This window comes from Acipenser ruthenus, chromosome 6 (genome assembly GCF_902713425.1).
Source record: "Acipenser ruthenus chromosome 6, fAciRut3.2 maternal haplotype, whole genome shotgun sequence".
NCBI lineage: Eukaryota > Metazoa > Chordata > Actinopteri > Acipenseriformes > Acipenseridae > Acipenser > Acipenser ruthenus.
The window spans coordinates 62985230-63012149 of NC_081194.1; the positions used below are offsets into that span (position 1 = coordinate 62985230).

A 26920-nucleotide genomic window follows, 5' to 3' on the forward strand; every position below is an offset into this window, starting at 1 on the left:
TTACAAAAACATAACTCTTCCCACACAGGAATGCTTAATAAATTAAGCTGTGAATCTGTAGACCAAGGATTGTAAAATGTAACATCTCATCAAGTTCTGACTAAAATCTCTCTCAATAAATACTATTTTCTTTTTTTTTAAATGAAGGAATACAAAATTAAATTAAACCAGGATCATCCAGTTTGGTTAGAAAAAATTATAAAATATGTTTTTATAATCGTATCATTCCAATCAATTTTGAAAGACTAGTCAAGTTAAGACACTTGTTCTTAGGTACTGTAAATAAAATAAAATAAAATAAAATAAAATACAATACTTCACAACATGAGATTTGAACTCATTGACATGGTACAAGCACCATGTGCATTTAAACCTCAAATGAGGAACTGATAGTTTTACTGTGCACCTGCAATACAGTATGCAGAACTATGAATTGCACATAATAGCATTTCTATTAAATGCAGTGCAAGCCCCTGTAAATAAATATATCATTTACTGTTCTTCCAGTTAGGGTTAATACTATCCCTGCCAAATACACATGCAGACTGTGGATGGGACTTAATTGATTAATTAACAATCAATTCAGTCCAGCCACAGGTGTACACAAAGAGCAGTCTCTCCACTTGTGGGGGGAACGAACCCAGGGCAAGAAGCAGAGCACAGCAGCCAAACCAAGGACTACAATTCTCCTTTTTATTTCCCGGACTGAAAGCAGGTAACTACCTCCCGAACACCCACAGAAGATTGCCTGCCAACCCAGCATCTACAGCTGTGCCCACTTGTTTCCATACTTGCTCTACCTGGGCTCCATTGTGCATAGTCTCATCAGATTTAAAAAGACGCAGTACCATTTATTTTGAGAGTTATTTATTTGCAAACAAAAAAATGTTCAACTAACTAAATAAATAAAACACACACAAAAGAGTGCTTAAACTGCCTGCTTTTTTTTTTTTTTTTATAGCCTTTTTTGGCTACATGTGCCCAACCCATTTAGAGCATTCCACAGGACTGGGTTATCCCCCTGGATTGCATCAACCACCGATCCATAGTAAGAGCTTGATGCAGCCAGATGGATTCTCTGGTCCTGGTACTTTGCAAAAAAAATGTAAAATAAATAAACCTAGCTATGGGTTATCCCGGTGGAGTACAGGCTGATAAAAATCAAGCTTGGGTTATTATAAAATGTATCTTATAACATTCACTTGTTGGACATTGAAAAATGCAACCACAAGGAGAAATGGATACACAAAATACTGGAAACCCTCATGTCAAAGCCTACATCTCTCAATGCTGACATTATGGCCCATGTACCCAGAAGCAAAGCGGTCCTGCTTACCGGTCTCCCTTCGTTTTTCTTTTTTGCACAGTCTTCCCTTTGGGTCGTCTCTCGCTGCCGAGGCAGGGGCTGCCTCCTGGACCCGTAACCCGTAAGGATTCAAAGCCTTTGGAAGATTTTTTAAACGTGAACTCCACCGGCTCTCCTTCTTTAAGGCTTCGGAATCCTTCCATGTAAAGCTTGCTCTGCAACAGAAAAGAACGCACAGGCATTTAGATCTAAATTGATTGCTGAGCCAATGACATGGCTTCATGGTTGTGCTTGCTTTTTAAATCAGCACACTGTCTGAATAGATTTTATAAATATGTGGGCATTATGAAACCAATAGTTTGTAATCATTCTTTCTGTTTTATTGCTGGGTCTACATTTAAACAAGATTGAGTTTTTTTATTTATTTATTTTTTTTAAAGGTGTTGATTTGCAACTTAACCATTTAAGTCTGATTACATTCAACATTTTTGGTAACAAAAGTAAAGCCAGAAATGTTTAACACCAATAATTTACTGTATTGCTTACGCAGTTTTGTTTCCAGGACTACTGTATGTATACGTATGTATGTATACGTACGTACGTATGTATGTACGTATGTATGTATGTATGTATGTATGTAAAAATACAAGTGGGGTAACATTTTCAAATGGGTCAGATACCACTCCATCAAAAGTACTCCCATTTTCCAATAGTCTGAGAAAATAACCAGTACTTTTTTAGTCCATTAGATCTGAGAACCAAATCATTTATTCCATGCCCCACATGATAATACTGAAGTGCTAGTAAGAGGTAGGAGTCACTCCAACAGACCAAAATGCTTTGATGTACAGCTCCAATATAAAGTTCTATTCACAAAATGTGGGCTTACAAAGTTAACATGTCTGTTCTGAAGTTTAATATCCATGAAACTATACATTTGTACAAGGATTAAAGGATGAAGGACAAATGCATTCTTGCACAGGACTCAATGTTACTAAAAAGCTAAATAGCCTACCTATGGGACAACAGGAGCAGGCTTGTGAACAGGTACAGTATCCATAAATGCTAGTTACTTGCTCTCTTGGCAACAATCAAGCCCTTGAAATAGGTAGCAGCTGTATGAGATGAGGAGCCAAACAATGACACAGGGAACCCTCCGAGTGATGTGGTTGCCTAGTTAACAGATATCCTTCCTGTAGGGCTGGTTTTTATATATTGCAAGAACAGCATTTTGAAGGTAGTCATTTTTTCTCCATAATAATTGCACTAAATCCAATAAAAAAAAAAAAGAAGGATTAGCACTCCTTAAAAGTGACATCACTTTAGAAGTCTCGGTTTCCTGAAAGATGCACACATTATGATAAATATGTATTTGATTTTTAAAAGTCATTTCATAGCATTTGTAACAATAACACTGATGAAGGTCTTTTGAACCTTTTTCCAATGTGAGATCTATATATATTTCTAAGAAAAATAAATCATATTTTTTGGCCATTTATTTTCTTTAACACAAACTCAGACTCACAGCATCTTCACACATTGGGTTTTCTTTGCGCACCAATTGCTGCTTTTTCCTATCCGACATGTTTTCAGTGCTTCCACTTCAAATTAATTCCCATTACAAAAAAAAAAAAACAAATATCACCTTTACAATAATGTGTGCATTTTTCATACAGAAAAATGTGACTCAAAATACATTTTCTAGAACCCTGTACTTTAATCCACAAATCATCTTTCCCTACCAGCAGACAAGAGTCTACAGAAGCTAGCTTCATGGTAATATTTATGGTAATATTCCCAAATGTTTCTCTGCACTGGAGAACGATCCTCAACCCCATCACTAAGGAATGTGACCCACCATCCATTGCCGTGCAGTCGAGGTCTGGCAGCTTGACAGTTCTAATTCAAAAATCGGGTTAGTGGTGCCACGGCACTCGTTTTACTTTTGCGACATCTGCGTATTGTGAAGATTTGAAAAATAAAAAAAAATAAAAAGGAGCAAAGCAGCATTGTAGTGCAATGTATCATTGCACAACCTAGAAACCTATATAGGTTGAACTTTATATCATAAAACTGTTTGGAAATTAAGTCAATCTATAATGTGATGGCAGAAAATAAAACAGTAATATTGGTCAAAAATGAAGATCCAGTTTAAGATATTTTAATAGACTGAAATTTGTCTAACATTTTCAATAATAAAATAGTCCATTTGATTTAGCTTTAGTAATATTTGCATTTTACTTTTGTATTTCTCAAATATTACACAGATTTTTACACATGGTATTAAAATTAGTTATTTACAACAGATTAAGGTACTATAAAATGATTAATAATGTAAAAAAAAAATTAAATTCAAGATCTTCATTAAAACAGGACATTTGTGGTCAGACAATTAGTCAATAATCTGCTATACAGGATTTTAACTTTAAAACATGTACAGCCTTAAATAAGATATCTGGTTAAGATAAATCTATAGCTATATCTATAGCTTAGTAAACCGTCTCTCATTGCCTTCCTCCGCCTCCTCAAGCCTCCCCTGTTTAGATTGCACTTGTAGATCTCTCGCTCTACTCCTCCTACTATGCACTGGACTTGCCTGACCTAAGCACCATGTTACTGGATTCTCAGCTGAATTATCCCTGCACTTCTAAGTCGCCTTGAGTAAAAGATGTGTCAAATCAATAATAATCAATAATAATAATAATAATAATAATAATAATAAATAAATAGGCAGAGTTTCCCCTTTAGCTTGACTAAGGTACTGGGTTTGATACCAAACTTAGATTTTTTTTTCCCCACCCCCAGGTAAACATTTTAAATACTGTAAATTACAAGTCTAGTTTCACAGACCGGGGTTAGCAAAAAATCATGAACTACCTTACCAAAGCTATTTATTAATTAAGTGACAAGTTTTATCAGAAGTGTTTCTCTAGGTGCATGACAAAATGCAAGTGGCAGCCAACCAGACAGAAAGACAGCCTCCATACACCTCTCAGACTACGACACTCAACAACCTGAGGATGAAAACACAAATGTACCTGTTGCTCACAGGACAGTCACAACCATTTGGACGATTACCTTACAGAATTAAACCAGGTGGCAGGAATATGAAAGATGTTATGGATACTAGTGCAATAGTACCTCTATATCAAGTAAAAGTGTATGCAATGCACTGCATATTAACAGCGAAAAACATGTTTGAGTGTGGAATAAGACTCACAATTTTTTTTTTTTAACATGTAGCTTTACATGCAAATTCCTGTGAATTAGGAAGTAGTCATTGCATGAACAGTGGAGAGAAAGAAAACAATACAAAAAGCATATTTTCTATGTGTAACATTTGTGTTTTGAGTCCTATTGACATTTAATTTAGAACAGCTTTAATGAAGCAACACTTAAAACAATTTTTAAAAAGTGAAAAGTATGCACTGTAGGAAAAAAATACAGTGCTTTAGCCCAGTGTGACTGTGGCACTGCGGTGAAAATGGAGATTGAGGTGTTCTGTAACACAAACCTTAATGAAGAACTTTCATAGCAAGGCTGTTATATTTTACCAAATGTATCAACAAACATATGTAAAACAGATCCTGGAGATGCTTTGTTTATCAAATACAGATTTTGTAGCACATTAGAGGTAAAATATCTGCAAAGGGGTTTTCTGGTCTGTAAAATTGACAGAATAGAGATGTCTTACAGCAAGTCATCTGACAAGATTTATGATTCTCAACTCAATTTGTAAACAAAGCCTGTCACTGCTATTTTGTACAAGTAAGACTTTTATTATTTATTTCTTTGCAGACGCCCTTGTCCAGAGCAACTTACAACTGTCACAAAATAAGGGGTCAGAGGTAATACTCAGGGATCAGAGGTAAGTTACCGTCCTTTGGGCTACTCACATTAGTCAGAAATCATGACATTGTATAATTTTCCTGCACATCAGCACAGTACACATATGGAGGTAAGTGCACGCACCCATTTTGGCTGAATTCATCCTGTCCATATTTCATCAGGGTATGTTTTTTGTATAGTAAAAATGTGCTGTACTCTATTTTTACCATTGTCATTTAAATCCACACCAGTTTCAGTTAATTCAGTAGGGATTGGGGGAAATGGTTTGGAAAAACACATGCACAACAACTGGCTGTTCTTTTTCCACTCCCAAACCACATTGAATCTGCATATATTGTACTTTGCTGAAACTTTCCTGCAACTGCCTGCTACTTCAGGGAAGTTAGAGAGAAGTTAACAGCAGGAAGCTACAGTGCTACACTGCAGCAAGGTTAGTTAGATTGCCTTGCCCCCTCAGTTTTCATGTGAACACACAGCAAACAAATCCAATGCAGGGTATTGTAATCATTTATATGCAATATAAATGTTACTTTAATTATATTGGTGAACAAATATGTTGTCAGATATTAAAAATGAGAATAATGAAAATAAACCAAAAACAATCACTTTTTTGTTTTTTTTCACAGAAACGAAGCATGCAATGTTGTTGTGGACATGACAAAATTAAGTTTGTTATTCTAAAAGGAATTTTGTGAAAATAAACTGAGTCTGTAAGTTTACTAGTAAGAGTTCTTCATACAGTTAAGGAGAATACTACTAAGCAAGGCTTATTTGGTCAATCCTTTGGCTCTTGATCATTTCAAGAATATACTAAAAATGTGGGGGAGGAAATGTAATTCATATGAAATAAAACCACAATCCAGTGGCAGCTCCATGTCATCACCATGACGATTGTTTGGTTTCTCAGAAATCTACAGTATCTAGAAAACACCAGAGAGTAACAATACCCTTTCCTTGGACGTAGGTAACCATGGTTTTATTTTCAGCAAAATGTGTCAGTGATAAAACAGCAGCCTCCACAACATGCCTTCTAAGGCTCTACTGACCCTTTGTTTCGGTTTCAGATGAGATTGCCACAGTTTATACCACCGAAAACATGTAAGAAGAGCAGGGCCAGTGAGCTGATCAAGTGGAAAGGTTGTCCCCCCGCCCCTGCCAATTTGAAAACCATAAAAAGATGTGCATGCTGTCTGCAAAAGCTTTTTATAATGAAATGCAGGCAACAACTTTACTACACTTTGGTTGCATGAAAAAAAAAAGCTTATAAGCATGGCACCGATATAAAGGGAAAAAAAAAGGCTATTGGCAGTTTGTTATTTTAGTCGATAATGTAAACCGATATTCATGCTTGAATTTCTTCCAACACAGAATTTAATGTTTGGTCAGGCGCGCTTACGAATGACCAAGAACACAGTCATTTGCCTTGCAGTATGATGTGCGATCAACCTGCACTAGATATGTCTCAAAAGAGCGCTGTTTTGAATTTTTTTTTAAATATCTGAAGACAACAATAGGATAGCGAGTTGTGTGCAGCAGAAGAGACTTGATGCTACATTAAATCCAACGATGAACTGCGAGTAGAATATTATTCTGATGCTTTAAAAAAAAAAAAAAAATGTAGGTTGAATCCTAAATAACATTGATGGTTTAAGTTATTATTATTATTATTATACAATGTACTTCAAAATGACCTTTTGTAATTTTTGTTGATCTTGCTTAATCTGCATTGGCTGCGGCGAGTGGATTCAGTGGCATTTTGAAGCATAAATGGATTACTGTGCCATCTTGTTAAATAACAAATTCAAGTTTGAACCGGAAATTTAATATTTTTATGGATTTCTTTTTTTTGGTTAAGTGAACAATTTAAGTTGTGCTGCATTTAAGCCAGTGTATGCTTAAAAGAAGAATTTAAGGGAAGTTGCTGTAGTTGACATTGCGTAGGCTACATTTTTTTTCTACTGTACAATATTGGTAGAAGTTATACGCAATGTTTGATAGCAAGTGGCTATAAAAGTTATTTATTTATATTATATATATATATATATATATATATATATATATATATATATATATATATATATATATATATATATATATATATTCTACAAGTGTTTTTGATAGTACAAATGCAAAATGATACTTGTGTGACTGTTGCAAAACAAATGTATGAATTGCTGTCAAGCACACAATATAATACTACGTTATTCTTTGTGTTCATTTTCTGAAGTAAATGCAACAATAAACAGTTCAATTTTGTCAAATACACAAGGAAACGAGATCTGTTCATTTTGTAACATTTATAAAATTATAAAACAGTTTAAATATAGGCCCTGTGTCTTGTTCAAGTAGTTTACAATGTCTTACCTGCACTGTCTATTATTATCGGTATATATGGGTACAGGAGTTAACCAATAGCGACCGGTATCGACCAAGAAAATCTTTATCGGTGCATCCCTACCAAGAAGATATCTAGTAGTACTAAAATGTAATAGGAATTTAGACCGCCATTTGAGATGGGATGTTTGAATGAATTGGTACCATGTTTCATTTTAGTACTAGAAAATACATTTCAGCTGTTCCTAACCGTCACGATTGTCTAATTATGACAAATGTCTAGAGATTGTGTTCATTTTTTAGTTGGTTAAATCAGGCTTTAATGCAGCATGTACACTAGAGTGGAATCTGGACCTATTTTATCATACTGTAGACAAACAATGTATTTAAAAGTATTTAATAAACAAAAATAATTGTGAGCATTGTTTTAAAAAAAAAAAAACACTTCAGTATAAAAGATACACAACATAACTGACAGGTTCATAACTACATTTTGAGGTAGAAAACGGGTTTATCTGGTTTAACTCTGAAATCAAAACCCATGCCTAGAAATTAACAATCAATGTACCAAAGCAATAAGATGCTTTGTGGATGCATTTAATTCATAAGTTCTGTCCAACATCATCAGCAGCTATAGCCAGTAAACCCAAATGAAAAACTACTGTAACATAAAATGAGACCGAAAACCAGACATTAAGAAACATCATTTTCAGCTGGTTTAGAAACATTTACAATGATTGCAGTAATGCTTAGAATAATAATAATAATAATAATAATAGGTATTTTTTTAAAAATGACAGTACAACATATACATTAATGTAGTTCTAAAAGATAATACTTGTAATGACTGATGTTATGGAGTTACCTGGGTTAATTATGAATTTAAACACCACATGTTTAACTTCATAATCTGGATTAAATTAAAACTAAAACAGACAGCAGCCAAACAATTTCAATCTCAAAACATACAACCACGGATTCTTTATCTTTGCCAAAATTTGGTGCTGGACCAACAGAAGAATAAAATGCATCATCACACTGGCTGGCTTTATGCTCTAACAAGTCAATTATTGATAGCAAAATAAAAGATGCATAACTGATGAATGTACTAGCTGAGATAAAACCAAAATTACTACAAAACAAACAACCACAAACATGCCATGGATCATGTACTATATTAGCTTCATTATCTGAATTTCTACACTAGTGCCTATTTTGAGGTTCTGGGATTGAATGGATTTCATGGACTTTGGAATCGATAAGGAATTTCTTTGCTGACCCCAAACCCCATGAGGGGAATATCAATTGCATTAAAGAACTCAGTGGGAAAATGCAGAAAACCAATTATGCAAAATACATAACATATATCAAATACTGCATAGTTCTGTTTTCAAAAAGTTTAATACAAGCGTGAGGATTCATGGGCTTGGTTTACGTGCACGCACACAGATTAAATAAATAAATAAATAAATAAATAATACCTTTCAGGCAATTCGGGTTAACATGTTTCTTAATGATAGTGTAACATGAATTGCATCTTATCTTCTTGCTAATGAAAAGTCTAAGCTTAAAGCAAATAGGCTTTCCAAATCACCAAACATGAAAATAACAAAAAGGTGTAAAAGGATAAAACAAAGAAAAAATAATATTTATATGATTTGTAATATACTTTTACAAGTAATTGATGAAAAGAAAACAAAAATATTAAAAATGTTAAATTATATATTAAAAAGCTACAATGTTTTTGCTTTGCCATCTTCTGGCAAGACTTGTGAAGACAGCTGAAACCACATCTCGTAGCTTTTAAATACAGTTAAACAAGTGGGTTTTTAAATACAGTTAAAGTGGGTTTTTTTGGGTTAGCATCCTTTGGAATCTAGTGGCGATAACACTTTGGGGATATAATAGTGCTCTTTGCAGTTTTAAGATCCTATAAAATCTACATCCATATCTATTGAATACATTTTTATTTCACACTTTAGAGGGATTTAATCCACTGAGATATAACTGTATATGATACAACAAAAATTGTACTTATTTCAAATGTATTCACTTTTAATATGCAAGTCACAAAATGATAACATGCTTGATGCATTCCCACATGCATGACTATACCCTGGAATCTCATAAGGAACAAACAAAAGGTGATACAGTCCATTAAATCCACAAAAAAACAAACAAAAAAAACCCCTTTAACCACATATAACAATTTACTCTCACCTCGTTTCTCTAAATAAATATTCCATCTTCAATCCCAACCATCTTAAATGAAAACTTTAACCAGGAAGAAACTGTCAAAGCACTGATACAATATATTTTGTTTCATCATTCAGTTTACATTTTGCTGAATTATAAATACAATGACAGTATTGTAGCCATTTTAAAACAAAAATGCTTTCCAATGTAAAATATGACATGTATTTCCTTTTTTTTTTTTAAATTGACTAACCTTTATAATTTATGCACTTAAAATATTCACATGATTCATCACAAAATACAACTTGTTACAATCCTACTGCATATTTCTAGTTACATTAAATCTGAGAGCAGTTCACTGTGACAATCGTGTCAGTTTGTTGTTGATAGACACTACTATTTACAAACCACCGATTGAAAAAGAAATATCAATGAGCTGTTCTTGGACAGTCAATGGTTATGTTTGCATTGCAGTGGATTTGTTCACTACATTTCTGTGCATGAAAAAAGCTCAATGGAAACAGGTATATTTCGTATTCATTTTGCAGTTGTGCGAACTTTTAAAATGGGCTAGACTTTAGTGTATTTTAAATGCTGACATTTTTACAAATGTGAATTTAGGTGCCTTGGTGTGCATCAATGAATGGAAATGGGTTTATTAGATCGAGATTAATAAAGTGAATCCCACAGTTTGCACTTCCCTTCTTTCATTGGAGTAGGCTAGAAAAGCATGGCAAAACAATAAAAAGTTAGATGCAATTGGGAGACGGAGGAAAAATGTTGTTCTTTTACAACATACAAGAATATGACGTATCTAGTGCTCCATTAATATAAAAGTATTTGATGTTTGTAACATTCTATGTATACATTACAATGATTCTATATAAAGTATTTGTGATTTTCAGTATACAATGTGTTGGGCTATTGTTATCTCTAGCCTGATTTCTGTTGCTACCTTTGAAACAGTGAGAAAATTAGAGTAGCTTTTATTTTGATTTTGATTCATCATGGTTGATGCATTACTGGAATCCAAATAAAAATTGCTACACATTTTGATAAACTACTCAAATAGATTTCGCACTTGTAAAAGTCCCATCAACATTCTCATCAGGACAGGGAACAGGAATTTCCTAACACTGCAAACTAACCATTTCCCGTGAGCTCTTAAATTTGCTAGGTCATGCAGTCATAGGTCAAAGGTTGTAATGTCAACTGAACCATGTGGACTGAGATCAGATTAAAACTACAACAGGGGCCATTCTTTCCTAGCCATGCACTAGTTTATCTCTAGAGTTTTCAACTGCTATCGTTATCTTGAAGCACTTTACACCACATATTGCTCCCACCTCATTCCTGAAGTCAAGGTTCAAACGTAGAATCATTTTGAAATAAAACTGGGATTTAATGCAGTAACTGTGAAATAGTTTTCTAAAGAAGTTGCTTTAAAGTATTTGTGGAAGGTTTCCTGGGCTCACGACTGCCGATTTTTGATAAACATATGCTAAATACAGCCTAGTCTCGTTTTTAGACATTACTTTAGTTAAAATTTGAAACCGACACCCTTCCGATGTCCGGCATAGTTTAGGTTCACACAGCGGGGTCAAGAAAGGGCATGACCGGAAGACTGGTGAAAAGAAAAACAAAATGGAGGAGGGTCGAGGAGGAGGGAGCACCCAGAGAGATGAAGGGAAGGCACTAGAAATGCCTACAGCATATTTTGTTCAGCTCCAGTGAAGTAGCATTTCCTTATCACCACTAAAAGAACAAAAAAGGATTTCATGAGAAGTCTTCTCGGGTCAAACTCAAAAACCCAGCCACTAAAAGGGCTTCCTAGTATCAGAAAAGTATGTGCCATTGTTAAGTAAACCAACATATGCATTTGAAAACATAAAATTTTCTTTTGAGTGGAAAACGCACACAAAAACAGAATCTTTGACAATTACTATGAACTTGTTTTCTGAATCATAGGACAATGATTTACAATGGAAGTTGGTTAATGCAAAATTGAACATTTTCATTTGCCTATTTTGGGAAAAATTTTGAAAACCGAATCATCTGTCCTGGGCATTTGTAAGTTTAGATCTTAAACACTTAAATGTTTTGCCATGCGTTAAAAGATTTAGAATTTTGCCTAAACATTTAACTGTTGAATAATATTCAATATGTAGTAACAGTGTAGACAATTTATTTCATATTCAATATATAGAGATATAGAGATATATATATATCCAAAGGATGGATGGCTTTTTCAGACAGCTTTTCTGATTTGGTTACTAACAATCCCAATATGATCAGGTTTAAACATTTAGGAAATTAAAAGGATAGCACCATACCCTTTGTTAAAAAAAGTCAGGAACCTTCAAACAGTTTTATAAGGTGTTTATTTTCTTCCAGCATAAGGTAGTCGATTACAAAGCTACTGCTACAGATGGATTGTGCTTGTATTCCCTTACAACTGATCAAACAACCTCAATTTTCATGTTATGGGAACTGGTAGAACCAGGATAGTGAGTGGCTTCTGGCTTGACCATGTGGTGTGTCATAAAAAGGGCTTTAAACACAGGAAATGCTAAATGGACGAAGCTGTCCAAATTGCCAGATGGATACAACTCCACAGGATGTATATAAACCAAAATAAGAGAGAACCACAAACAAAGTGGTGAAGGAGATATTTTGACTGGTCACTTCAATTTTAAAAACCTTTCCTACCTTTTTAAATCTGAAATAAAACAAAAAAAAGAATGGTGGTTATGATGTCAACAACCAAGATCTTTGGTTCACTACATATTTAAATAAAAATGAATATTGGTCATAATTTTAAAAATCCTAAATGTAAGAATTCCTAATTTCCCCATTACCTTTTTAAAATAGCTATACACTGTAAACAAACTTTAAAAACAAAACTAAAAAAAAAAAATCTTTGAGCATTTTGAAAAAAAAAATTATATTATATCATTTTTGGGGGGTTTTATTAATTGTATATTTCGGTGCTTATTTTTAGCTATTGGAGTTTTATCTAAATCTTTTTTTTTTTTTTTTTCTGGGCTTTCGTTTTCATTTTTTTCCCCCCAAAATGCTTGAGCATAACTCGACAGTACTTGCACACTTAAGTTGTACCTTCTTTCCTTTGCTGTCTTCCACAACAAAATCCCCATGGTCGCGGGCACATTCTTCTGGGGTTTTTTACATATTATTTTTGTAGTAGGTTTTATTTTTAATGGGAATAGGGTAAAGTCAACATGACTTGAATAACCATTTCCACAGATTTTTCCGGTGTTTTCCGGCTATCCACCGATTATAAATTTTTTGTATGCGGGGTGTTTTATCGGTTAAAACCAAAAATCAGAAGCCCATGCTTAAATGAATATACTTAAAATATATATAAATGAAGTATGAACCTTCTTGAACACCCTCCAGAAGCTATTTTTGAGCAAATACAGGAGAAGTAGGTGTTATACATGGAGAAAGACAACAAGAATAAAAACAATGGAGCTTTATCTTTAGAATACTGTCAGTAACCCGGTTATCAGCGATAATATGATTGACACAATATAATTCAGAAAATAAATAAATTGCCACAATTTACTGATAACATCACACTCACGTGAAACTGGTTCCAAAACTGTTTTCAACCACTTTAAAAGTTAAGTTGATAAGTTTTAATATGACCGACAACCGCATCACTAAAGAACTACACTGCTAAAGAAACATTTAAAGAAAATGTACTGGTAACTTTAAATATATATGCATGCAAGTATATATGAACTCACACAAAAAAATAAAAACCAATACATTCAAATAAACAATAAAAAAGCAGAAGTTAAAATCATTTCTACACTTTGTATTAATGGGCACATTTTTGTTGTTTATTAAAAAAGTACAGATATTTAAATTAAATACCAATTGTACTGGTATGTTAGTAAGAGAGTTTACAGTAATTAAGTGGGGTGACTGAAAAATCATATTAAATCCCACTATATAGGCTGTTGACTAAAACTCATTATTAATAGTTACTATTACTAATTAATAGTAATAAAAGGCACCCAAAATAATTTAACAAAGCAGATATCATACATATTTCAGAGAATCTTTTTAAAAACTATTCGTGATGAATTATTTTAAGAATAAAAATAAACCTTGATTCTTCAGCAAACCTGTAAACACACATGTGCATCACTTTTGTATTTAATATTTTAAGATATTTCAATCATTTAGATATCTTAAGTACATTTAGGAGATAGATTTAAGATCACTTATATATCTCAAAATGCTTGAGATATCTTGAATTGAATTTCACATATCTTTAAAAGAACTTTCTGTTCATTTAGAGATGCAGTGCTCCCTCACTATAAGGCTCTCGATTATAACGCACCTCGGATATAATGCTCCTACAGCATGTCCCCCAATTCCCTATACTAATGATTCATGCAATATTTCTACAGTAAATACAGTATCGGTGTTGTTCAAACTGTAAACAATTGCTCAGTCTAACTTCTGTTTGTCTCTCCCTTTTGATACAGTATCTGAACTGAAGAAAAGCTGCGCTGGCACTTTATATCAGACATCTTATTCAGCATTCGTTTTATGACTAAATAAATATTAGGCCTATTACCTGAATATCTTTCCCAATGTATATATTTTTGTGCTGCGGCTTTCACCAGGAGACGAGATGCTTCAGCCCCACTCCAGAAGCCGAACCTGGGACGAGCCTATTCCCTCTTCCCCTCCCAACCCACTCTCCTTCTCGCACTTGGTTTGCTTGTCTGTCGCTTCGAACTGAACTCTCGACCGCCGTTTAACTAGGTTATTTATAGTTTAAAAACTGCTAGTTAAAAATGATACACGAGTGGGAATGTTACCTTTTATTTATTATTTTGTAAAAAATATAGCGTTGATTACATGGTGCTTTATGCATGGTTAATTAACAGAAAGGCACATTCACTATATGTGCATTACAGAGAGGAAGTTATTTTCTTTTATATTGTAATCAGATGCGTGTTGTGTCCCGCGTTGTCCCCACCCCCTCCCCCGTTTATAACGCTCTTCGGTTATAACGCTCTTATTGTGTGTCCCCTGAGACCCGCGTTATCGCGAGGTCAGCACTGTATATCTAAATGGACAAGAAGTCCATTCAAAACAAAGCATTTTCAAAGGCAGTCAGGGACATATCTTGAAATAACCTGTTCATTTAGAGATGTCTCTAAAATGAACAGGACGTTACTGAACAACATCTCTAAAGGACAGTTTGGTGTACCATGCTAGAAAAACATTTACATATTTACAGATCTCAAATTAATGTAAAGATATCTGCAAATAATTTACAGAAATCCAATTTGAGATCTCTAAATGATCATCTGGCTTGCCATGCAGCACTCAGCAAAATAAAACAATAGGACAAAAAGATAGATACAGATATCAAAGGAATCAAAGCAATATATTTGGAATATTTCTAATACAGAAGGACACCAATTTTCTATCATTTCTTTGGAAAGAAATCTGCCCACCTGCCCTATGAGTCATTACTTATTCATATCTGATTCATGTTTCAGTGCATGGGAAGGTGTCTCAGAAGATCATTCAAATAGTCTAGTCTCCTTGTTAGAATTACAATCTAGGTATTATCTGGCAGCCTTTGCTCAGAAAGCTAAATTCTCCAATATGCTTTATGTAGGCAATTATTAAAACCCATTTTATATTATTTGTTGGTGTATCGTAGAACAAACTCAACATTCAATCCCAAGACTACAGAATTAATCAACGTGCCTACTCCAGTCTAAGTAAATTAAATTTAAAGTAACAAGATGAGAAACAAACAGGGGTGTGCAATTTTTGAAAAAAAAAAAAACAAAAAAAAAAAACTTCCTGTCCAAGGGACAAAATGCTAGAAAAATCTACTTGCCCCTTCACCGTCCCACAAAACTTACACAAATAGAACATAACCTTTAGGATTTTGCTTTTATTAAATAATGCACACAATCAATTGGTGATTAATATTTTTGGAGTCATGAAACTAAATAAAGAAAATGCAATGTAGTCCAAACATTTTTGCCAAAACTGAGCCCATCTCATTTTTGTGCATGACACATGGCAAAAACAAAAATAATAATTAATTAAAATATATAATTTTTATTATATATATATATATATATATATTATATATATATATATATATATATATATATATATATATATATATATTAGTGCCTATAGAAAGTCTACACCCCCTTTCAAAATGTTCACCTTTTGTTGAACTGGAATTAATGCATTAATATATATATATTTTTTCATTTATCTACACATCTTACCCCACAACTTCCAAGTGAAATAAAAATATTCTAGAAATTTGTAGAAAATTAATTAAAAATAAAAACTGAAATAGCTTGGTTGGAGAAGTGGCCATCCCCCTTGTAATAGCAATCCTAAATTAGCTCAGGTGTAACCAATCGTCTTCAAAATCACACACCAAGTTAAGTGGCCTCCACCTGTGTTAAATTGTAGTGATTCACATGATTTCAGGATAAATTCAGCAGTTCCTGTAGGTTCCTCTGCTGGGTAGTGCATTTCAAAGCAAAGACTCAACAATGAGCACCAAGGTGCTTTCAAAAGAACTCTGGGACAAAGTTGTTGAAAGGCACAGATCAGGGGATGGGTATAAAAAAATATCAAAGGCCTTGAATATCCCTTGGAGCACGGTCAAGACGATTATTAAGAAGTGGAAAGTGTATGGCACCACCAAGACCCTGCTAGATCAGGCCATCCCTCCAAACTGGATGACCGAGCAAGAAGGAGACTGATCAGAGAGGCTACCAAGAGGCCAATGGCAACTTTGCAAGAGCTACAGGCTTTTATGGCCAAGGCTGGTCAAAGTGTGCATGTGACAACAATATCCCAAGCACTCCACAAATCTGGCCTGTATGGTAGGGTGGCAAGAAGGAAGCCATTACTCAAGAAAGCCCACCTTGAATCCTGTTTGAAGTATGCAAAAAAAACACTCAGGAGATTCTGTAGCCTGGCAAAAAGTTTTGTGGTCTGACGAAACTAAAATGGAACTTTTTGGCCTAAATGCAAAGCGTTACCCAACACAATGCATCACCCAAAGAACACCATCCCTACTGTGAAGCAAGGTGGTGGCAGCATCATGTTATGGAGATGTTTCTCATCGGCAGGGACTGTGGCACTTGTCAGGATAGAAGGGAAAATGAATGAGTAAAAGTACAGAGAAGTCCTTGAGGAAAACCTGCTGCCCTCTGCAAGAAAGCTGAAACTGGGACGGAAGTTCACCTTTCAGCATGACACTGACGCAAAGCACACAGCCAAAGCTACACTGGAGTGGCTAAGGAAAAAAAAAAAAAGGTAAATGTCCTTTAGTGGCCCAGTCAGAGCCCCGACCTAAATCCAATCGATAATTTGTGGCATGACTTGAAGATTGCTGTCCATCAACGCTTCCCAAGCAACTTGACAGAGCTTGAACAGTTTTGTAAAGAAGAATGGTCAAATATTGCCAAATCTAGGTGTGCAAAGTTGGTAGAGACCTATCCCAACAGACTCACAGCTGTAATTACTGCCAAAGGTGCTTCCACCAAGTATTAACTCAGGGGGGTGGAGACTTATCCAATTATGATCTTTTAGTTTTGTATTTAATATATAACTTTTTCCCCCATTAACAGTGTGGAGTATGGTGTGTAGATAAGTGGGAAAAAAATCCTCATTTAAATGCATGAAACTCTGAGGCACTGACACAACCAAATGTGAAAAAAGTTCAAGGGGGTGTAGACTTTCTATAGGCACTGTATATATGTATCTGACAGATCTGACGGCAAACATCTTCACATTACACACCCGTCAAACAATTTGGTGTAAAATAAAAAACACATGGTATTTATAAGTATTTCTGATCCAACTTCCTGAGACTAACAGTTTTTAGGTAGGAGATCACTAAATTACACTTATGGATACATTTCAAGAAAAATGAAGTTGAGTACATTTTAAAATATATTTTTTACATTCAAACTAGGTAATCAATAGGGTATATGTCATCATAGGAGTAAAAACGTTATTCTCTTAATAATCTTCAGATTCTCAGCTGTTTACAACGGTATTATGGTACACTTTCGATGGATATTTGTCCTGATACACAAGCTGAAAATCACATTACGTCAGTCAGATCTCTAAAGGTAGAATGTTCACTGGTGCAGAAGGTTTAAAGGACTGGTTTATAAACTACATTAGCCAGGAAACTTCCACAGCTTAGAGTTTTTTAGGACTTTGCATCACTCCCTAGAAATCTTCCTAGCAACAGAACATTGTAACAAAAGAAGGAAAAAAGTACTTGTCTGACGGGCAAAGTAGAACCGTAAAACTTGCTGTCCCTGACACAAATCCTGTTGTCCATGTGGGTGTCGGACGATATGAATTGCACACAACTTTGACATGCATGAAATTATATCTTCTTCACACTACCTAAACAATGCGTGATCATTGCATGTTGAAAACTTGAATGTTAGATTTGATCTTGCAATATTTAAAGAATGTGTACAGGGTATTAGTTATTTGCTTCTAGTTTTATAAAATTAACAGCTTTTTCTCATTTAAAAGAACAGAGTGAATCACAAAAATGCCACAAAATAGTTGGTTCATCAAATTGTATTACAAAGCTTATTTTCAACACTAGTGAAAAGTCAAAATATGCATCCCAATAGAAATAATTGTATTATGCCCAGTTTATTACATTCTTAAATCAACATATTTAATTGAAGCAACAGGGAAAATGTGCTTCCAGGAACATATACAATTTCGTGACACATGAATTAACCATGAAAAAAAATAATACTACACATTTCCTTGTCATGTGTCATACACCACAACATATGAATTTCATGGCAGAGCCATTATACATTCTGAATCACTCAACCTAAATATATATGACTCACCAACAGGAAGTCACATGACCAGAACTGAGACTACTTTTATTTCCTTTACTTAAAAAAAAAAAACAAAAAAAAAAACTGCAGAAGAAACAAATGCATGGTATTAACCAGCCATTCAAGGGTGGGCCAGAATGTCAAAAAAGCTGAAATGGGCCAAGGGTAATCTTAACAGGGGCCCACTTTAACCTCCGAAATGCATCAAATGTGAAAACTTCACCCACCGTCTTAGTTTAAACACAGTAGCACCTACAGCTATAGCCAAAAGTTTAGCATCAATATAGAATTAATTAATTTTACTTCAAAGTCAAATGAAACCTGCTGAATAATGTTACTTTAACACATTTAACTACATACCGCTTTGTAGTTTTCCCATATACTTAATGAAAAACTGACAAATCTAAACATCTGACATTACAAAATCTAACATGAAATACTATACTACTATGGTAGACTTTTGCAATATCATTTTGTAGTTTATTTGATTACATGATGATATCTATCTATATATATATATATATATATATATATATATATATCTATATATATATCTATATATATATATATATCTATATATATATATATATCTATATATATATATCTATCTATCTATATCTATCTATATCTATATCTATCTATATATATCTCTATATATATATAGATATAGAGAGATTATATATATATATATATATATATATCTATATATATATATCTATATCTATATATATATATCTATATATATATATCTATATCTATATATATATATCTATATCTATATATATATATCTATATATATATATCTATATATATATATATATATATATATATCTATAGATATGGGCTTTAGTGAGTTACAGGAAAATTATTTCATCTAGGGTTTCTGTGACGTCATAAATTACGAGACCGAAGGTAGAGTAATTTATAAACTGTCACAGAAACCTGAGATGGAATTGTTTTCCTGCAACTCACTGAAGAGGCCCATCTATTATTTTTTTTATAATACATGGATACCCTTGTGATGTGAATATTAAAGAAGACGAGGTTCAGCACTACAGTTCGGTTTTTTAAAATGTAGTGTTTCAGTGCTGTACAGACATTATGTCATTCTCCGTTTCTCTGAGATACGAATGTACCAGCTTTACTTTTTTTTTTTTTAACGTATTCTCATTTTGTTGATCATTAATGAACATTTCTGTACTGTGGGTGTTCGAGTGATTGAAAACGAGACATTTTGTGTTAGAATTGAAAGTGATGGTCTCGAGGAGTCGAATGGATCAAAGTTCAAGTATATTTTCCTCTAGAGGAATTATTTTTTTCGAATGGCTCAGGATGCAAATACAGTCTTCATCCATGTATATAATTAATAAATATATATATATATATTACACACAAAATGTACACACACTTTGTAAAATTCTAGGTGACACAAGACTCTTGTCCAGAGCTGTACATAAATGCAGCCAGCATCTTTGTTTTTGAAAAGAAAATAACTAGATATTCTGGGACATTATTCACAAACCTGAACATTATAGTGGCTTGCTGGCACTGTAGAAAGCTCTTTGCTTTTTTAAAAACCACCTCTCCATGGGCTTCAATCTAAAGCATAAAGAAGAAAAAAAACTCCCCTGCACACTGCACTACATGTATGCACCAAGACATTTCTTGAATAAATTACTATTCAATGACAAGGGGGTGATGGGTGGTCTTAAGGTCTTGAGCCGGGGCTGCAATTTATTTGGACCATGGATTAGAAAAAAAAAGGTTGGCTGACAGCCTTCTAAAACTATATGTATTAAATGATCTGTAACCAAACAAACACACACACACACACACACACACACACACACACATTATACACATGCATCAAAAAATGGTGTGTTTAGCTATAATTACAACAATGTAATACAATTATCCAAACATTAAAAAAAAAAAAAAAAAAAACACATTTCAATAACCCTCGCCTTATGTAATTGGAAAAATACATAAGTCAAAAGCCTACATGCCGAATGATGCACCGATTGCAATGCAGTCAACAAATACTACACACACCAAACAGAGAACTGGGCTTTAAAAATACTTTAAGCCTTTAGCTTGAGACACTGGGGCTATTAACACACATGGATCATTAATGGCCCAAGGAAGTGATAAGCAATGAATTGCCCTGACCCTTGCTTCCCTGGTTTGATCAAGAGGGTTGCAACCTAAGCCAGACTGCAAATTCCACCTCCATTCATAATTCTTCAATGGAATGGGGGAGGATTGTTAAAGAGACATGCATGCAATTTCAACAGCTTATATATCTGGATGTTCTAAATACAAATACATTTGTTAATACTTGCATGAGTAATCCATTAATTCACAAAACTACATTGCTCAATGTGATATATAAAAAAAAAAAAAAAACAGTTTAAAAACATGTTCTATTTACATGCTCAAAGTCTTTATTCCTTGACAAGAATTAGTTTTTAAATCCCTTTTCTATGTTAGATTCCTTACACTTTGAGAATGCAACGTATGTACAGTGGGTAAAAGGTGAAGTTTGAATAACTACTGCTCGTTAGATTCAGCACTATATCTTCACAAACATACCACGGTAACAGTAAATCAGTAAATAATAATGTTGTATATCATACTATACTTTTAAAAACCCTACAGGTTTATCGTTTTACTGTTTTAACAGTTTTGCTGTGGCCCTTGGGTAAAAGAAATGTCTAAGTAATCAAGAATGAAAATTTCACTTCAGATTGGCTCAAGTACATGATTAAAATCTTCTGTTCAAAACGGCTGTAAGATTTCTGAAGCCAGTCAAACCCCAAGGGATAATATTAGAGCAGTGGGAATGCAGTGGTCATGGAAGACCAGTAACCAACATCAAAACCATTTAAACATGTATGGAGAGATCAATTTATTTTAAATTCAATGCAGTGTTCTCATTTCCCATATGGAGATGGAAGATCTCACCATTTTAAACATACTTACTGTATGTAGCTTAATGTTTTACTGATGTATCCAGTAAAACCTAGGCTGTTAAAATACAAAATGGCTGTCTAAATGAAGCTGTTGATCTTCTGCATTGTATTTTATGCAGACACATCAATGCTGCAATTAAGAACCACTGCAGATTACAAATTATTACAAAAACAAACAAGTCTTTAAAGCAAATGTACTGCATTCCGTAAAACACCATGACTCATCTGAAATGCTGGTTCAAATCAGTTTAAATGCTATACAATTGTAAAGAAGGTATGCATTTCATGAAAAAGAATTAAGGGTTTTATCTGTGTTGATCGCCATCAGTAAATTCTGTATATCGTTCTTGTGGGGCTGGAAGATGTCAATCAAAACAAGCTGCAGGCATCTTTCACCTTTAACTTAGTGATCGTGAAACTATTTTAAGGTTTTATATCAACTGTAATCATTTTATTTACCCCTTTAAATGACAAAGATGACGAGGAATCATTTAGGCTCTGTCCTTGTAGCTATGTAAATTTGCACCCAGCAAAAAGAGCCTGCTTGTCTAAGAGACGTGATAACAAACTGGTTCTTTTATGGTTCAAAGAGCCCTTTTGATCTCGGGAGGATGACCATTGTTTACAAATTGTTGTTTCTACTTAAAATGCTGATTTGAAATCACAGGTATGAACCACAATCAAGCCAGATGAAGCTGGTTCTACAAAGGCTTCGGCTAAAGGTGTCGTCACGGGGGCCGGCTGGCACGCCTCCAATAAAGGGGGGCCATCTCTGTTCATTGGTGAAGGTGGGAGGTTCCCACAACCTACGCGACGTGGCCTGCCCTGTATATTAATGTTTGTAAACTGTATTTCATGGCTTGGAGCTGCTTGGAATCCTGCTATCTTTCTGAGATCTGTAGGGTTTGATCTGCAGCTTTGTTTGCAGAAGATCTGACCTGCAGCTTCTGCATGTGATTATGTTCTATTAGGGCTGCAACAAAGGCTACGTTTCGACCTTCGAAGGTTCGGAACACATTACCGAAGGAAGGTTCGAACCTTCAATGGTACTACTTTGCATACATTTACTGGTGATGTCACCATAGCTACTTGTTTATATTTGATTGAAAATCCTATTTTACAGATAATCCATATAAACGGAATAAAACATTCACATGTAGTTTAAAAATATGTTATATAGAACAGTAATCATGTTTTTTTTTTATAATTTCAACAAAAATAAAAACATGTTTATTTACATGCAATTGATGCTGCTTGCTGTACACAGTAAGCTTGTATTGCAGCAGCACCAACTGCAGCAGAACAAAGTTTTATTTAACAGTCACCATTCCAAGCAGGTTATCCGTCACAGTCACATTTTATTACTATCAAAAATATTAATAATAATACAAACTTATGCTTGTCAAGTGACCCCGGAGATTGGTTGTGCCTCCACGATACATCAACAATCGCTTGCACAGTTTGCATTCAATTTATTTTTTTTGGTCGTCTGGGCATTTAACAAAAACAAAAAAAATTCCAAACTTGAGACATTTCTTTCAATACAGCTTACGCTATATAACGCTTTGCTGTCGAGAAGGTGAATTAATAAAGTAAAGGTTTGCCTCTGGACAACACAAGCTGGAGGTGGGAGGGGCGGACGGTGCTCAGTTTTCGAAATTAAAATTTTTAGTGTAGCGTATATTTTGTATGTTTCTAACATATTCTACCATAGCTCTCCTCTTACACTGTCTTGTACACTAGGTATTCAGTACATATTTTACTGAAGCACTACAACCGCTATAGGCAACGGCCCAGTGCTTTGGCATACTGTACCCTGCTCCATACACGGCAGCAGCGCCATATAGAGCAGCTACGTATAACGATCTGGTAGTGGATTTTAATACAACAACTTTTGTTTACGTAATATGCATTATACAAATCAAAAGATCACATTTTGCACGCAAGTGACATTTAATGTCTAATTTATAGTACTTGCACATTGTCAAATGGTTTCTGTCAGAGAAGAAAAAAAATTATCATACAGTGCGTGAATGCCACCTGAAGAACCTTCAAAAGGTCTAAAACTACCTTCGAATTCCTGTCTGGCGAACGAACCTTCGAACACAGCCCTGCGTTCTATACTGTCTTTCGGATTTGTTTTGTTACAGAAATAAAACTTCTGATTTAAGTTACCTGAAGGCAGCGGACATCTTGACAAAATAAAAAGATGGCATACTGCATTTATTATAAAAATCCTTAAATTGATGAAATCCTTAATTTTGTACTTTCCACTTTTGTATTTCATGGTTATATTACTGGGAAAATATTTACATAATAAACAGCATTTTCAAATGTGTTTTCTTACGTATGAGGAAACGTTGAACATGACCCACTATTGTTATTATTATTTGTTTATTTAGCAGATGCCTTTATCCAAGGCGACTTACAGAGACTCGGGTGTGTGAACTATGCATGAGCTGCAGAGTCACTTACAATTACGTCTCACCCGAAAGACGGAGCACAAGGAGGTTAAGTGACTTGCTCAGGGTCACAAAATGAGTCAGTGGCTGAGCTGGGATTTGAACCGGGGACCTTCTGGTTACAAGCCCTTTTCTTTAACCACTGGACCACACAGCCTCCTGTTTACCCCATTGAAACTAAGCATTAAAATTAGCCCTTTGCCAAATTTAATAAATAGAACAAAATACTGCTGAATCGGCTGCTGCACCATGCAACTCTGGCTTGCTCCAAATACACATCAGCTCAAGCTAACATACATTTTCATTGCAATTGCCTAAGTGATTGTGGGATATATATTTTTTATACCAATACGAACCCGAAAGGGATAAAAGTGCATGCTCTCCATGTGACCCAACATTAAGATACCTGCGCAATATATAGAAAGGATACTAACTGACTATTTTTATTGTATGACCTATAATCTTAACAAAAAGTAATACAGCACACAACAAATCCTGCTTAGTGTATTCTTAAATGTGTGCACAGTTACTGTTCCACTACCCACTGTTTTGTAGCTGTGGTTGATCTTTATAAAATTGGTTATTTCCGTGAGAACCTGATTTTATCAAGAGCCATTTTACTTTTATTGATGCATTTTTCCATTTGTCTTTCTTTTGTAGTTTTAAAAATAGCGCTGCCAGTAGAACACCTGGAAATTACCATTTTAATCAAACGGCAATTAAAACTCACAATTAAATGGTTACAGCTATCCAAACATGCACATCATTACAATAACAAAAAGACACAAGTGTACATTTGTGCTATCATAATTAAATTCAAAATTAATAATTGCAAGGTTTTCATTTACACTGCACACATTAAAAAAAAATGTAATCATTTTTTTCTTTTAAGGTTTTAAAAAGACCCAGTATTCAGACTATTCTATATCTGCATTTAAAACATTTCTGTGACGTCATCCTTTGATCTTTTGATTAATTAATTCTATGAATCTCCTAACTAAAAAGTAGTGGAGTGGCTTTGAAGAGAAAGGGAGTGTGGGGCACAGATATATTGTTGATTAACGAAACCACAGTCAGAACAACTCAACAGAAAAGCAAACACTGTTTCATTTTGCAACAATCACTTCCAACAATGAATTAAAATAGTACCACACATTTAAAATGTAATGCGAAATTGAAACTGCAAGCCCTTTTCTTAGTATTTCATATTGTTTTCTAAAAGTAGGGTAATACAATTATATATACATTAACAATGTAAAAAAAAAAAATCATGTTTTCATAATTAGAAATTGTGACAAAGCTTCTTTATTATAGTCTGAACTAGCATGTCTTTGGAGCACGCCCAACAACAAAGGATTAAACAGGACAGTGGGAACACTTCTTTTAACAAACAATACAAAACAAATAAATCCTAGCTCATGTTTTGGAGCACTAACCAAACTTAACAGAATCCCTAACTTTAGGCAGATGTGAATCTGGTTTACTGATTTTAAATATATTATTCACAAATCCGATTTAATATACTTTGTTTTAACACACTGCATTCTGGTCTATACACAGTTCCTTACCTTCCCACAGATACCTGCCTGGCTTGTTAAGTTACTAACAGATATATTAGTTTAACTGATTGCCAGTCAATCTGTGTTCTTGGAGAGCTATGGCATTCTGGGAGATGCAGCCTAGTTTTTCATTTCTCGTTTTAAACAGAAAGAACTACATTTTTGTTGTTTTTTTCAGGAACAAAGGCAATTTCATCCTCACTTTGTAAACCTTCATCGATTACATGTTCAATTTAAACTCTGCTTTTGCATTTTTTTCAGGTTTTAACCACTGCTCAAACAAGCTTACGTACTTCTCAAAAAACGATCACTTTTACGCCTGCATCTGTTTAGGTTTGGCAAAACGATCAATAACTTTCCTCTCTGTTCCCGGTTTACATTCTTTTGTTTTTTGCATTTTTTTTTATAAAGCCACCTTCATGTTCTACATCTAATTTTAAAAAAAAATGTTTTACTGCATCACATGTATTATGCATTTCTCTGTATTTAAAGTATTATGGATTTTCTTGCTGTTACTGCATCTTGTAAAGCACTATGTGATGGTGGTCTACTATGAAAGGCGCTATATAAAACAAAGATTGATTGAGATCGATAGTCCTCACTGCTATCTTCACTGACAACAGACACTTGTTTTAAAAGCAATATATCTCTACATAACAATACTAATTTAACTTGGCAGAAATAAACATGTTTAGCACAATGGGTAATAAAAAGCAGAAAGACAACATGCCATTTTGATGCAAGAAGTGTAAAAACTGTCTCAAAGCAAATCACACGTGAACATTTTTGATAAAAGAAAGTCAGTCTTTCAGCTCCTGACATGTTTACAGAGTATAGATAAGCTGTATGTGGAAAACATAGTACATCACTGTTGTGAATGCTTGCTTTAATATACTGCACACAGTTGGTACCAATAAACCACTTATGAACATTAATCAAGAGCCAAATCCGCAATGAACATTTAAACAGGTTATTCCTGTTTCTTAATTGGACTTTCATGACATACTGTACCAGTAGGATATGATAACACCCACGCAGTATTTTAGGAAGCAGCATTTCAATACAAACCACGACAAAGCATATTCCGATCTACAGTGTGAGCCTTGTTGTACATAATGATAGTTGCAAGATAATGTTATATTTTGTAGTTATTCTTTCTATCATGTATTGATGTATTTTAAGAAACAGAGGGATGGAACATGTGATGTGTGTACAGGAATACATTTTTTTTCATTAATTTGTTGGTTATCCAGGTATGCATTATTTATTGCTATTAATCAATACATATTGCTCAAATATACCAGGACTCGTATCTTAAAAT

The 26920-nt window shown here is 34.2% G+C and overlaps 1 protein-coding gene across 5 annotated transcripts in view; it reads right to left on the minus strand.

Annotated features, from left to right (window-relative positions):
- The window catches only part of LOC117411613 (protein lin-28 homolog B-like), a 58484-nt gene that overhangs the window by 12605 nt on the left and 18959 nt on the right, over window positions 1–26920 (minus strand). For all 5 annotated transcript variants that reach the window (XM_059025652.1, XM_059025653.1, XM_059025651.1 and 2 more), the window contains one exon: window positions 1337–1521. In XM_059025652.1, coding sequence (XP_058881635.1) covers window positions 1337–1521 — 185 coding nt within the window. The remainder of the gene's footprint in view (window positions 1–1336; window positions 1522–26920) is intronic.